This window comes from Seriola dumerili, unplaced genomic scaffold, assembly GCF_002260705.1.
Source record: "Seriola dumerili isolate Sdu_G_001 unplaced genomic scaffold, Sdu_1.0 BDQW01000138.1, whole genome shotgun sequence".
NCBI lineage: Eukaryota > Metazoa > Chordata > Actinopteri > Carangiformes > Carangidae > Seriola > Seriola dumerili.
The window spans coordinates 13,514,388-13,530,465 of record NW_019174393.1 but is presented as its reverse complement, the minus strand read 5'-3'; the positions used below and the strand labels follow the sequence as shown (position 1 = coordinate 13,530,465).

General features: G+C 39.1%; 1 protein-coding gene across 1 annotated transcript; it reads right to left on the bottom strand.

Annotated features, from left to right (window-relative positions):
* Positions 1 to 1,502: 1,502 nt before the first annotated feature.
* On the bottom strand, positions 1,503 to 15,611 carry LOC111224512 (solute carrier organic anion transporter family member 1C1-like). Its single transcript, XM_022749022.1, has 15 exons — positions 15,501 to 15,611; positions 15,073 to 15,179; positions 12,942 to 13,083; positions 11,638 to 11,770; positions 10,377 to 10,501; positions 10,077 to 10,223; positions 9,768 to 9,866; positions 8,573 to 8,833; positions 7,608 to 7,772; positions 6,172 to 6,367; positions 5,883 to 6,048; positions 5,002 to 5,186; positions 4,772 to 4,836; positions 4,552 to 4,669; positions 1,503 to 3,691 (listed from the first exon to the last, which is right to left on the bottom strand). Exons 2-15 carry the CDS (start codon positions 15,121 to 15,123, stop codon positions 3,478 to 3,480), a joined length of 2,067 nt encoding a protein of 688 aa, XP_022604743.1. The 5' UTR covers positions 15,124 to 15,179; positions 15,501 to 15,611; the 3' UTR covers positions 1,503 to 3,477.
* Between the last annotated feature and the right edge of the window lie 467 nt (positions 15,612 to 16,078).

The window sequence follows — 16,078 nt, the reverse complement described above, 5'->3', positions numbered from 1 at the left end:
CAGCTCCTGAATTGTGCACTTGGTGCATTGTACATGCCTGTTGTCACTGTATCTAGTTTCAGGTACATCTAGACAGGAATGCAGGATGTTACTATCACTATTTTTTGTGACTTCAGGCACATTGATTTTTTTAAACTCTACAATATAAATGTTCTAATTGAGACTGGGTTTAGTTTGTAAAAAAAACAAAAACAGTGAGGCGCTCTTAGTGGCCTTGCTGTGGCCATGCAGCAGATATTTTTGTTCTATAGAGAACAAGTGCAATGTCTGGTTTCACCTAGTGGTGAAACCAGACATTGCACTGCCTTGCAGGTTCATTCACACATGACATTTGATTAAATTGCAAGTGAATTACTAAAATCATAAATGCAGTTAGGATATCATATAATTTCCATTCAAAGCATAAAATAGGAAAGTTGCAAATCAAAATCTTACCTAGGCTGCACTAAAGCAAAGCTCAATTTGTGTCATAAAACTAATAAAGAGGACTACCAATCATAAAATATCATTATCACTGGTCATAACAATTATAATGCATTATATAATATGGTGAAGGTAAATGAACCAATCACTTTTGGTCCAATAAAAGAAAGAGAAAACCTATTCAGTGAAGCACAAAGTAAACACAGACGAACCAAAGTTTGATCAGACCAGTTTATGTAATCTTCTATAACCTTGAACTCAAAGCAGCAAACATTATACCCACTTAATATCAGCACGTTAGCACTGTAATTGTGACAATGTTAGCATGTTGACTTTAGCAATTAGGTTAAAGCACCACTGTACCTACATACAGCCTCCCAGTGCTGTTAGCATGGCTAAAGACTCTTGTTTGTAATTGTTTAGGCTAATGTAGGTTCTCTAAATGGTTTTTACAAAACTTGGCTGCAGCAGAAACATATTGTCACCTTTAATCCAATGTAGCAAACTTATGGAGAAACATTCACTTGGAGTCATGTGGTCAACTTGGCTTTTGATTGAATTCACGAGGGAAATATCCATCTCTTAAGTGTTTTAATGCTCTACTATGTTCACCTGCTAGCTAGTCAGTAACTTTACTGGGAACATAGTGTCCCATGGGTTTTTGGGGCTTTTTTGCTGACCTCCTTAGGCCAAACATGACGCCATGAGAGTGGTGAGAGTGAACCACAACAGTAAAAGTTGTAGGCAAGAAAACCAAAACAGTAGCTGAAAGATGATTTAAAAAAAAGCACTGTTAGCTTTGGTTGAGGGTAACTATAGAGTGAGGTGATATTTCTCTGACTCAGCATTACATGATACCTTTTTATAAGTAGTTATGTGATCTATTTTCAGTATTAAAATCTTGCTTATAGCTGCTTTAAGAGGACGATAGAAGCATAGAGGGACAAACATAGCATAAGGAAAAGAGTAAGGACAGCTATAAAGTTAAGCAGGGGAGACAACATGATAACAGGCGTATTGCAGCATTAGCAGAACATGTTAAAAAAAAAAAAAGAAAATTAATATAAACAATGTATAAATATATTGTGAAAGTTTGTCTTTAATGCTTACAGATATACTTCAAGGACAATCAACAAAATTGTAAAAAAGGAAGAAATAGTGATAAAATATATGGACACAACGCAAACATATCTAAATCAATATATAAATCTGTATTATTAACAATAATTATATATATCAATCAACAACTACAGTGTATAACAGAGTAAAACATGATAGTCAAGTCTGAGTTACACTCCACTCACTTACAGTCCACTGTGCAAGCTACAGTGGACTTTTCCAGACAAACACTGGTGAGTCTGAGGATTATGTGAATGTTCATGACCTTTAGGGTTTGTGTGAAATGATGTGATGTAACAACAAGTGTGTCAAATGTCAGAGAGGTGAGCTATCCCGACATAAAATGTTGCTGCAAACAGTAAGAATAATGTTATCAACCTGACATAAAATAAAACCTTTTTATAGCTTTACTGACCCTTATCCTGCTTTACTTTCCTTGACCCTTGTGTCTGAAATAAAATGGAACTCAAATATGTATCTAGAATAGTCCAACGGCTCCAAGGGCAGATGATATCACATGATAGTCACATTTTTAAAAGAAACTAAGATCCCTTTTATTTTATAAGACAATAATGTTTGTGAGGTTGAGCCACAAGTACAAGTACAATAAACACTATTCAATACATTAAATCTAATGTGATCTTCAGAACCTCACCGTGACAAGATTTTTTTTGTTTTGTCGGTTTTTGAACAGATTAAACAAACTAGCCAGGCTAGCTGTTTCAAATCTTTGTGCGACGCTAAGCTAACGGTTAGCTACCTTCTCATGTTTTTAATCTCTCATCCACCTCCTGGTTTAAAGGAAATATGAATAAAAATACAAAACATTTTTCTTAGGTTACTCATTTGACTCTACCGCATGGCAAACACCTTGGAGCCACAAACTACCAAAGAAAAAGGTTCTGCCTGTGTCCGTCTGGGTCACAGACAGAGCAAAACGTGGTACAGTCAAGTCTGTGTCTTTCACCCTGACAGACACAGGCACACTGTCAGGTATTACTCCTCTGGCCAACCTACTGTAATAAAGTATTACTTTGACTCTCTGAGAGCGCTTGTGTTGCCTTCATGGACTGGATCAGCCTGCAGCAATCACACACTTCACTGACAGTGACTCTGCAAATCTGAAGCACATACTGTAACTGGCAAAAGCAAAGCAAAGCACTGCACTTCTTCAGGTACCATCTACAGTATTTCATCTTTAAGTAAAGGGGCTCTTTCTTGCCACAATAATAGTAATCAATATGTCTATATTCATATATCTTCCTCGTGTATTTAAGTTGATTCATTTTCTCATCTTGTCTAAACTTTACACTACTTGTTTTTTATTTTTATAAATTATTACACTCTCTCTCCACACCTTAACCATCCTCAGTGTCTTCATTATAACACACTTCATTGAGGACAATGAGGATGGCTGTATTATCTCAAACTCTCACCTATAACTGAAAAACGTGAAAGAAAACATTGTCAATAACTAAAAACAACACTTAAGTTGTCTTGTACAAGAATTATATACTGTACATATATTGTATACGTGTTTGCCAGACTGTCACTGCACCTAAATCACTTTGAATGTAAAGCTGTAGGGTGAGACATTACAATCATTTCCTGACCTAATGCTATTCAAGTATAAATAGTGAACACAAGCCAAACGTTCTCCAAATATCTGACATATTCTCACATCTGAATCTGGGCTGATCTGCTGCTTTGTCAGGACCTTTGACCTTTGAAGTGAACAAAAAAGAAATTGACAATTTCGGCACAATATCTGTGTTAAAAAACAAGAGGTATACTGCTTGAAGACCAAAGAGCATTGACACTGTACCATTACCACATTTGGTCCAGTATGGGTGCAGCACAGTAATCAGGCAGTGAAAAATGGTGTATGTGTCATTTCACCTGCATTATACAATAGTGTTTCCCTCCAAAAACAACTTAGATCGTGCTCTCCCTGTCCACGTCTTCTTTGTTTTTGGCAATGCTGATGTTGGCATGTCCATTGACCGCTCCGTTATCCTCTAGTTCATTTTCTTTGGCCTGATTCCTCAGCGCTAACTTCTTCTGTCTCTTGACAATTTTGAGGTAGAGACCTCCCCACAGCATGTTGGACAGGAAGTAGAGTCCAGTAATCAGCCCCATGAATGTCATTCTGGAAGTACAGTATATTGGAGCAGGTTAGGTGAAACATTTACTCTATGTGCAGAAAGTGTATTAGAATATAGGCTATGTTCATGTTTTTGTATATCTAAATTTACTTTGAACTGCTGCACAAAGTCCTCAACATTTCTGTCACTCATGTAGTTGTTAAACATGTACATAATTTAATATTTTCATAGTTATCAATGTAAAACTCAAATTTCCGCCTCACGGTTGTATGCCTCTGCCACTCAGACTAGTTTCAGATTACATCCCTGTTTATCCAGAGTCATACAAAATATGAACCATTTGTGTGAAATTCTGTCATAACTGCTGTGTGAAGTCTTGAGTTATGGCTAAAAAGGGTTTTGCGAGGTAACACTAACCTTGACCTTTGGCCTTTGACCACCAAAATCTAATCAGTTCAACCTTAATTCCAAGTGAACGTTTCTACCAAATTTGAAGAAATTCTTTTGAGGCGTTACGGAGACATGGTGTTCACAAGGCCATAACCACGTTTTGTGAGGTGATCATGACCGTGACCTTTGACCTTCGCCCACCAAAATCTAATCAGTCTATCCTTATGAAGAAGTTCCGTCAAGGCGTTACTGGGATCTCGTATCCAAAAGAATGGGACGTACGTATGGACGGACAGACATCCGAAAACAAAATGCCTCCAGCTCTGACTGTTGCTGGTATGGAGGCATAAAACCAAATCAGACTGCAATTAAATAATATAGTTCCATTAGATGTGTTAACGTAATTTGATTTTCAACTTTTAGAGACACTTTTTGAATCTAAATATCCTGCTTAAATGTTTTAATTAGACATGCTGTGGAGTATTACAAGTAGGCTAGACTTGTTTCACTGTACCTAAAGGCATCAGCGTCATAGAGTCTACACGCTCCTCGGCCTCCACACTGCTTGGTGCCCCACTTCAAACAGGTCCGGTCAATGAGTGCCCCGAAATAAATAGGCGGAGGTATCCCACCTGAAAACAAACACAGTCACATGTGTTTACGCCTGTGCACACAGGCTAAATAGTGTCAGTGGTCTCATTAGAGGCCTGGTCTGTCTGTAGTCCAGTACTCACCCAGAGTTCTTACTATCAGCGTCTGCATACCCAGAGCCAGTGACTTCAGGTCCTGCTGTATGGACCTGAACATGGATCAGAAGTTATTGTATTAGATGTTAATATGAGCATAAGATGCAATATAACAGTTTGGTAGCTTCTTGAAACTAAGCCACCATGAAAACCAGAGATGAACTCTTTCAACAGATGGAAGTGGAGCCAGTGTTTCTAGTAATTTTAGTGTTTCTGACCTGAGCAGTACAATGTATCCTGGCGTGCCCCCGCAGGCAGAAATGAAGGAGCCCACTACGGATAAAGCCATGTAGATTTTAAATATGCGTTCACAGTCACTCTTCCTGGGGCACTGCCCCAGCACTGCAGACATGTTCATGCCTGGAGTCATCATATCCCCAATGCAAGTGCAGTTATGAAACACCTAAAGAGCCAGAGGAGAAAAAATGTGAAAATCAAGACTTTGGTTTCTAAAATTAAAGTGCTCATTTTCCATTTAGGTTTGTCTGATATGGGTTCATGAGTAAATTTCATATTTCAGAGAGAGAGAGAGAGAGAGAGAGAGAGAGAGAGAGAGAGAGAGAGTAAATTCAAATGGACAAAACTTGTTGATTTAAATGATCCCATTGCCCTTTTTCAGCATGTTATTAGTTCAATCTAACGGTTTGATGTTGTGGGTGGGGCAATGAACGGTCTGTAGGAGCTGTGAGTGGGACTTTATCAGTGTCAGTGCTCTGACTCTGCTTGTTTCACAAGTTAATGTTTGAAGATGTAGTTTTCTAAATGTAGCAGAGAGTGTGCTTAAATTTGTAACTGTCAATCAAAGGTGGGCTGACGACCATATGCTTTACAAAAATATAACCAGACATCAAGTATAAACATGTCCTCGGTCTGGTTACATTGCATTCTGGTCTTTGAAAGCACTGTTAGTGCAGAAAGGGGTATCTGTGCTCTCTGTCCTTTTTCCCCTCTCTTTTTCCACTATGATTACTCAGTGTCATTGACAAGTAAAGCTGTCAAACGTATCTGTCTTGTAACCGTGATCTCGTCATCTACATCTGGGCCAATTTAATCTACCAGCTTTATTGTCTCTGTCAGGGGCCGCCAGCTGCTGCCTCACCGTTTCCTTGCCGGTACCGGTGGAGGTCTGACAGCCAGCCAGGCAGGGCGAGGCGTATGTCATGCCGTTGTAGGCGCACACCGGGTCCCAGTGCTTCATTGAGCAGGAGCAGCCCATATTGCACTGTGACAGCAAAGTCTGTTGGTTGTAGGACACCTGGCGAGCTCTGGTGCACACATGAACAGATATCAAATCAGACACAGTGATAGGAATCATTGCAATGCACAAACACCTTCAGTGATCTTTAAACAGTATCTAAGTAAAAAAGGATGGTTTGCATGCCACTCACCCCTGATATGAGACGGTGAGACCGGCCACATCTGCATTTTCACAGTGGATGAAGACCTGAATGGAAAGCATACAAAAGGACCCGAGAGAGGCAGCGATCGACACCCTGGCGGCTCCGATGACGCCCAGCTTGAAACGTTTCAACACAAAACCACCGGTGATGATGCCCAAAGCTACAGCTGGCAGGTTCAGTATACCTGGAGGGATGGATGGATCAATACGCTGGAATTATTTTGACATTATTATTTTGGTCACACTTTTTGGCCATACTGTAATAAAAATGTTATTTACACTGGGTAGCACATAAGCATAGGAGCTGTTGGAGAGAAGAAATACAAAGGAGACTGGGGAATTGTGGCACAATATAATGGATGTCTTTGAAGATATGTTGTTTTAGCTTAGGTCCCAACTTTTCCCATCAGACGCACTCCCACAGTCCTGTCAGATGGAACTGAGGCGCACCATCAGCACCACCTGTCTGTATGTGGATATAAGTATATACACTATTTTTTTTTTCCCCATACAATTGAAATGCCAATGACAAGGTCAGTCTGATCAAGTTTGAATTCATACTGTTACCAGCTGGAAAGGCAGAAGCTGGATGTTTCAGCAATTTATCGGTTACTTACAATACTTACATTGTACAACTATTTTAGCAAGTTTTATCAAACCGTTTTAACTGTTTAATCATTACTTTTAACTTGTTGATATTTTTTCATTCCTTTTAGCTTACTATTTTAACCATTGATCCAACACTTTTATCAATACATTTTAACGATTGATCCTTTAGCCATCTAGTTTAGCAGTTTTCCATTACTTCTTCCTACCATTACATCTATTTCAAATATAAATATTACGCTTACTCAACTCTTCAACCATTTATCCAATACTATTTTATTATGTAACTATTTTAACAATTACAAAATTATTTTAACTCTGTTATTTGAATAGTTCATTGATTACTTTTCAGCAAACTATTTAGAATTCTCTGCTCACTTGTTAACTCAATTTGTGGATTCAAAAAAATATTTTGTTGTTGTCTTTGTTTGTTTGTATGTTTGTTTGTTGGTTGGTTGGTTGTTTTTTAAATTAGTTGATCACCTACACAATCTTCCCATGTACGTCTTGTAACTGCAGAAATACCCCACGGAGTACAAGTAATCCTGGTTGGGAGGTAGAACTAGAACAATAACCCCGGTATCTCGCCATGCAGGTAAACAGTCATAAAAAGTTAATCATAGCTCAAGGTGCTACTTTACAGACACACACAAACACACACACAAACAAAAGGACAGCCCACAGTGAGCTACTTAGTGCTTACATTCAAGTTAACTTTATCTCTCACAATCACACTTCCTTCCTTCTTCAACAACATCATTGTTTCAGTTGCTTTTGGCAACAAAGTGCAGTACACTCAGAGTAAATGGGGCTCAGTACCTATGAGGAAAATGGCCTTGGAGGCTGATTGACCATAAATTTGCTCCAAGAACTTTGGCTTGAAGGTGATCATTCCAATGAAGCCGTTGACGGCCACCAGGTAGGTGAGGATCATCAGTGAGAAGATGCTGTTTTTGAAGAGTCGTCTCAGAGACGGGATGAAATCTGGTGAAAGGCAGAAACACAAAGAGAGATTATGGCTCAACAGCTGTATTGACATACACAATGACTTCCTTATAATGAGCGAATGTAAAAATAAATAAACAGTCAAACTCATTAACTAATTTAGTATCCTCAGGTCTATGCTGACAAAATAGCAGCAGTTTGTCTTATATTTGAGATGGTAATATTAATAAACCTTTCAATTTCATATACCTATAGTATATCTATAGACATTGACAAGGCATATGTTTACACACATAGATTCATTAAGACATGCTTATGCCCATTTATGTTTACTTTTATTACACGTCTCTAGTTTAACTGCTGGACATGTTCATGTCGTCCACCTACCTCATATTTTTTGTATTGCTAAATTTCTGTCATTTTTGTTTGTTATCATAAACTTCTTTTAGTTATGTTTTGCTGGAAGCGAACATTTTGTTATTATGCAATGTTGTGTAATGTACTATGGCATGAGTGGGCCTCTGCTTAGGTAACTGTTTCCACGTGTTTCTCTCTCCTGATATGTCATTCACCTCTTTTCCAGATCGCATGTTGGTTAGTTCAGGAATCAGTGTTACTGGTCTTGGCTCAGGTTTTTCTGGGGTATACCGAGTTAATGATTACACGCATTCACTCTAAAACCTGTCTGACACATTTCTTGGTGTTTAAAGTCTCAGAGTAGGTGAAGCCCTTTTGAGTATTTTAACAAATAGTTGAATTGTGGACATTGATCTTTATAGTAAGCTTGATGCTAAATTGCTGTGGTGCATGAAATAATAATGCAACAGGCTGCGTGGTACCTTTAGCCAGCTGCTTGAACGTGACTGGCCCCTCTTTCTCCTCATGGTCCTGGTTTTCCTCTGGGAGGAAGTTCTCCTGCTCTGCCACTGTGGCGAGTTCTGTGCTCTTACTCTGGCTCTGCTCTTGTCCCTGCTTGGGCAGGGACTTAGGCAGGAACCAGAATGGGATACTGGACAGCAGGATCACGGTGCCAGTTGCTATGAAGCCCAGCCACCAGGCCCCCACCCAGCGGGAGTCCTTATGGTTAATGGTGATACTGTCTGTGAGAAGGAGAAAGGTGAAGACAACAGGTTTTGAAGGGGATAGTTTTTAGAGCAGGATGGGAGCATTCAGTCCACTTGCTGGGGGAGTGTCAACAACTCTAATCCATGCAGTAAATACTGAAATACTCCAACTATGTCAACAAGATGAGATGTTGGGAAATCCTGTGGACTCTGGAAGACCTGCAATGACTCAATGACAAACTGTTTTGCTCTTTAACTACAACCTTTTCCTTGTAGGTTCAAAGGGAGGAATGGTTAACTGTTCTGCAGAAGGGCACTTTGATGGCAGATTTTAACAGAAGGGAGACTGTGTTGCTCATATCAACCAGGTGTTGCCTCTGTAAAAAATAGGTCTGTACACTGCCAATTTATCAGTATAATTATTATCAATCAAGGATAACACTTGTATGAAATGAACATGTAAACCTTACTGGTGCAAGGTGGGATTTTTACTCAAAATTAACCAAAGTACAGTTTAGTATGAGTGATGTGCAGTGTTGTAGTGCCACGTTAAAGGCAATATTAATGTGGCTATCGCTACATAGCCAGCATTAGCATTAACAGTTGATTACTTACCAGTCTAGAAGAAACATTGTGACTTCAGCATTAAATTTTTATTCCTTTACTCGCCCAGATATGTCTCCAGCGGTCTTCTCTTGTTTCGCTTCTATTTCTATCACTTCTTTTCCTCTACTGAAGTTGGCATGTTAACAAGCTAGCCCTGCCTCATCACTTTCTGATACCGAGTCACTGTAGCGTCCAGTCCACCCTGAAGAAGTAGCGCTGCTCAGACGGCGTGTTATAACCTGTCTTATAAATGCAACAGTGGCTGAAGCTCTTACCAACAAGTAAACTGCTGCTAATGCTAACGTCGGCCATGTAGCAATAGCAAAACTTACAAATAGCTCCTTTAAGACATTTGGTACGTTACCTAAATCCACAGATCCAATGTCCACATAGATCTTGGCAAGGAAGGACCCAAGCATGAACCCAAACATAGGTCCTAAGATCCCCACTGTATGGATACAAGCTGGCAAATGTAGAAAAAGAAAGAACGGTTACATATTCGAGTGCTGTGACATTAATCGAGCAGTACAAGACAGTAAGAATTAAAGATCAAAGTGATCTAAGATGGAGGATAATGTAGTTAAGCTCCAAAGCAGCATAAAGTAACTGAAGCAGGAGGAAAGTGTGTAAAACGCCATAAAAACCAGAGACCGCAGGCTGTAAACTGACTGACCCAAATAGAAAGGAGTGTTCTCCTCTCTGGAGAAATCATCCAGGTAGGACACTCCCAGAGGCATGATGGGAGTCTCTCCAATCCCACGCAGCATGTTGCCCAGGAATACATAGATCCACATGGACGAGCCAGTCGCCTTTTCACAAGCTAAAAGGGGAAAATAGACTTAGAATGTGAACTTCTGCTCCTCTAAATGTATTGATTTGATATTATATTTAATATGGACAACAGGCTGCTCACAGTGACAGAAGTGGTTTTCAAACCTGAGGGATCTTAGGTTTGAATTGATTTGCTATTTACCTGTTATAGCCTCTAAATCAGGTGTCTCCTCTGCGTCAGTCATGCTGTGGTTGGACAGACAGGGCAGGATGCTCTCAGTGCTGTTGACGTCTTTGGTGTGAGACACACTCGTCTCGTATTTATACCTGGAAAACATCACAAATGATTACAGGACTCTCCTGTCCAAAATGACACAGCTATGTCCTCTCTAAAAATTGCCAAGTATCTACCACACTAAAGAAGCTTTCAACTAATTTGAAAGCATCATTGTTTATACTGTATCTCGCATGTTACAAATGTCCATTGTTATAGACTACATATTTATGTCATGGAGGCAGGAAAACATAGATGTAGTATAGTTTTAGAAAATGTTTAAAAAAGGGGCCGGTGTTGGGTTTCCCATCCTCCAGCCCTCGACCGAAGCCAGATAATTCAAATGTGGATTACAGGGCAGAGACTAGCTGGAGTTTAGCTGGGCTGAGCAAGCGGCATGACCTATGTCAATCCAGGAAAACATGCCACCAAATGTAAGTGTCTAAGTAAAGTGCTAATGTCTTTTTAACATCAACTTTCAAAATGACCAGCAAGATACACTTCCATGGCTGACTATCAAACGGGAAAACGACCCAGGAGCCGAGGTTTACTGTGTATCAGTTGGTTATGGGGAATTTAATGAAGCTTGTTCAGGAATTTGTTCCACAAAAGCACAATAACAACTAAAGTGGGGCCTGCATTACGTCTGGCCCTGCTTTCTAGAGGAGCTTTATGTCAAATTTTAGTTTTATTTTAATTTACATTGCATTCATATGGGACATTTTCCTAAATGAAGTTCTGTTAAATCAAATTACCGTTGACACATAAAAACCCTGAGGTCTGGTTGTATTATGCCAGCCTCTAGTAGGGGGTATAATTTGGGTCATTGGGCATATAAACTGAAGCATATACAAGCTGGGTAGGGGGCTCAAATTGGGCCCTAATTTTTGCCCCGGGGCCCCAAACAGATTAATCCTGCAGTGTACACATTAGAACAATTAGCCACAGTTTTAATGATATTTTATACCTCTTCTTTTACTTGTATTTTGCAAGGGGGAAATTCAGTTTAATATAACGTTCACAGAATTAATTGTTATTTGATTCAGGCCACTGAGGTTCAGTTCAATATTAAAACTTCTATAACTGTATTACTCCAATTATAATGGATGCAGGATATACCTTAACAAGGCCACAGTGTAAGATAAGAAAAAGTTGAGTATTGATAATACAAAGAAAATTGTGTACTAACGGTCCCTGGAAGAAGTGAGGCAGGGCTATGAGGAAAGACCCAGCAGCCATGATCAAGCAGCCAATACCAATCAGCCTGGGACGATGGAGCTTCGCACCAAAGTAGCTCACAAAGGCTATTACCAAGAGGTTTCCTGGGAAGCAGAAAGATCAAAAATGACTGAATGACTGAATGACTGAATGAATGAATGAATGAATGAATGAATTGTTGCCTTAACATTTTGACAAAAAGGCTTTATGGCTTTCTTGCAGACTTAGATGACTGGAGAGATACTACTGTCATGTCCGTAGGCTAAAACTGAAGCTACTGCCAGTGGCCAGTTAGCCAAGTTAAACACAAAGACTTCAAATAAGGGAAAAAGCCAGCGGAGCTATGTTCAAAGGTAACACAACCTGCCAACCACCACTTCTAAAAACCCTACCTACCCTACCATTCATGCAGATTGTAATCATGAGGAATATATTATGTTTGAAGAAAGTCGAAAGTTGAAGAAGTAGAAGAACGTGTGTATTTGTTAGTGGTTGAGACACCTCAAAAAAGGAGCATTAGTCATTAGATAATCAGAATACAGCCATACCTATAAACCCCATAGAAATATATGAAGCTACATTTCTCTACAGTGCACTGAAAAATCTTTTTTATAATTAATTCTTACTTGACTTTATCTGAAAAATAACTGCATAGTAACCTGTATTTCCACTGGTGTTTTTGTGAGAAATGATAAAACGAGTAACCCTCTGTAACTAACGGCTACATGTAGTATGATACAGAAATGGCTGTATCTCAAAAACTACAAGGAATTATATCAAATTGTTGGTGCCACTGGATTCAATTCAATTTCAATAATGTGTACTTTGATCCAGTGTGAATCTGATATTTAATATGTCAAATGAATGTTAAACTTATTTTTGTGTTTTTTTTTCTTTGTGTGTATAAAAGAAAATCAACTTTGTCTACCAATTAAGGCATGAAAAAACATACTGATTTTGTCATGTGTAGCCACATGTCAACAGTTTCAACAGCAAATCTTGTGTTTCCACCTCCAACAGAAAAAAAACTGTGGGGCTTTTTCTTAACATACTAAATATAGTTGTTATAGTCGTGGTGGGCAGATTTCATTACCTCCAGCCAACTGTTTCTGTCTTTATGCTAAGCTAACCATTTTATGGTAGCTTGATATTTAGCTACCATGCAGACATAAAAGTGGTATAGGGCCAAGTGCAAGAAAGCAAGTAAGCGCATGTCCCCAAATCAAGTTAATTCTTTTAATAGGGAGGGATCCAATATCCAAAAACTTCACATACCCATTTCGAAGCTGCCATCTATGACCCCAATGAGGGAGCTGGGGATGTCAAAGCGCCTCTCGATCTGGGTGATGGAGCTCTTCATGTAGGCTCCACCAAAGGCTTTGGAAAAATATACAAATGCCAGGGAGGCCAGGAAGAGCTGGAAAACACAAACAAGAAGTTTTTGGCTGAAGCTATTCTTCAGTGAAACAGGTTCGGTTAGGGGATGTTGATTTGATTAGGCGTGTTGGCTCTCCTCAAAGGTTTTTGAGTTAGAGGATTAAGCTCCCCCCCCCCCCCCCCCCTTTTTTTTTTGCACTTCCAGTAATGCAATAAAAGGTTTTTGGATGAGGCCTTTTTTTTCTCAACAAAGCTAAAAGGATGTAATTGCACAGGGAAAGGGTGAATGACCATATTATCACACAGACTCCCATGATAGAGTAGGCTCACACACACAACACTTAACAAACATTTAAAGACCTACAGTACTTCACACCAGCCTTCAACATTGATTTGATTACATTCATTTACATTAGATTACAGACTTTTTAAAGATTTGAATAAGAACAGAGTAGTTACTCATTTACTAAATCCCTCCCTTGATCAGCAACTGTCCAATCACAGCCTAGCATGCTGCATCCTGCTTTTGACTCGAGTGGCACATCTGCCACCGTTATCTTTGTAAACTGCCTATGCTCCTGTCAGGAATGGAAACCTTGACAAGCACATTCATTTTAATTAAAAACTTAATTATGAAAAAGCTAATGAGTAAAATATTAACCTACTACACAAAAATACAATTTTACATTAGCAACACATAGATGTTTCAATCTAATCTTCATTTCCACATCCTGTTTGTGAAGGACAAAGAAAGACATATCTTATCACACCTTGTAATGAATAAAAAAATTCTAGTACTTTATTTTTTTTGGAGTTTGTTTGCTTTACCAGTACAAATCCTACTTGTGTGCAGCCGTCAAATTGTTCCAAAGACAGTTAAAGATTAAAGGGATTCACACTGGGCTGCAGGTCACAGACGATTCTGTGAATACTTTTAGATAACTGCACCCACTTGTCTAACAGCTCCACAGGTGACATTAAAGCTCCTCTAGAGTTCAACTTGTTTCTACTTTTTAACAAGAAGAGAGGTTTTGTACTTTCCCGAGGGGGGGGACTAGTAACATTTTGCAAGAAATCAAAATCGTCAAACCAATATTACTTGCTACGTAGAGCTGATAATGCCCCACTTTCTAGTACGGTTAGTCTGTTATCAGCAAACATCCTGACAAAGTGAACCAATAAACACAGCTCTTACATGGTATGTACACAGGTCACTGCAACCATACCACTATTCCCATTGCATGAGCAAGCAAACCCACTTTTCATGGACTGAATGTCTCATTTGGTGTCAAAGCCTCAATAGTTTTATCTGGTCAAGAGAACAATTTGTTAAGCAAGAATGATATAGGTACTTAAAGTTGTAGTCAGTTAGTTTGTTAGTTAGTTAGTGTTATTGCGTGACTTTCAGTGGTGGAAGAAGTTTTCAGATCAAGTGAAAGTCACTTAAGTGAAAGTACCAAACAACAATACAAACTAACTAACTGATCAAGGCAGCGATATTCCAGCAAGTCCGGTGTTCTGCAAGGTAAAATTACTGTTTTTGTCAATGGAGTCTGGTAGTGATGTAACAGCTGCCTCTGGTTAAACAAAAATGATCTGTCTCTTTAACAAAAAAGGTCTATCTCTCTAGGAATCCAATTAATAATGTTGCCACTTATAATAATAATAATAATAATAATGATAATAATAATAATAATATAAGCATATCAATCATTTACACCCAAAATCATGGGAAAATAAGCCCCAAGTTCAAAAGTCCTGAAGTTATCCTTTAATGCTTTACCTTTTTACAGCCCAGTTAGGGTTAGCATTTGTAGGACACAGATAATACTGACATAAAAATGCCATACCAAGACAAATGTGTAGAGATAACGTGAAAGAAACACATTTGGCTTGGCTTTTGGATGTTTGGCTAAGACTAAGTCATTCCATGGTCACAACACAGTCATTAAGACTTGGATATGTATGGAGCAATGAGTGATATTCTCAAACATTTTAATACTGGGAAAAATAAAAACATTTGACCAACCTTGAGCTTGGAGCAGCAAGCTTCACGTGGTTTTTTGGACTCTACACTCATGATGCTGCTGTGTGCTTGACAGATGCAAAGATGCAGAAAACACAGCACCGAAGGACCTGCAGACGGACACCAAGATTATGAGTTTGGGGAAAATTACGTTCAATTCAACTAATTTAAATCTGCAAAATTGAAAAAACAAACTAATGTCTTATTACCAATCTACTAGATTTACTCTTAAATGAGGTTACTGGATATGCATAAAGACTCAAATCTCAGTGTAGCACTGTAAATAATAACAAAATGTAGTCCCCAGCTTTCTTTTAGGCAAAATATACCAGTAATTTACACTACAGCACCAGTAAATACTAAAAAGTTTCATCTTAAATAAGAACTTTGTGCAGAATTAGAAGAGTTCAAAAACCAGTAAAAGTAATTACCTGAGAGGCAGCGGTGGTCCTACGTTGGATGGGAGGGATGTGGTAAAGTAGCTGAGGGCTTGTTGTACTTGGCAGGACTTTGTGCTTAAAGCAAGCGCCTTATCACAAACAAACTACAACATCACCTGTAATCAGTAACCCATCTACTCGTGCACTTGTTGATCATGTCAATAAAAAACCCTGAAACCCAACCAGTCCTCACACACACGCACACACACACACACGCACACACACACACACACACACAAACCCAAACGTGACTGCACTGGTTGGGTAAGGTCCAGTAGGATGCATGTCTGACCAGCACCGGAAGGTTCAGAGGTTCACTGAATGCAAACACACACAGAGGCATTCACAGTTTGCGCACACTCGCACATCCTCCTCTGTGAACATCATAAGCCTCCTGAGTATCCATCCTTTTGAATGCACAACAAACAGCAGCAGCGTGAAGCTGGCCAAAGCTTATTTTACAAGCCTGCTGTTTCTGTTCGTTTGCTGTTTTCAAAGAGTGAAATGCTTTCCTCTTCCAGAGAAACTCAGCTTTTGTAAGACTGGGTGTTTCCTTGGCTTGATCAAAG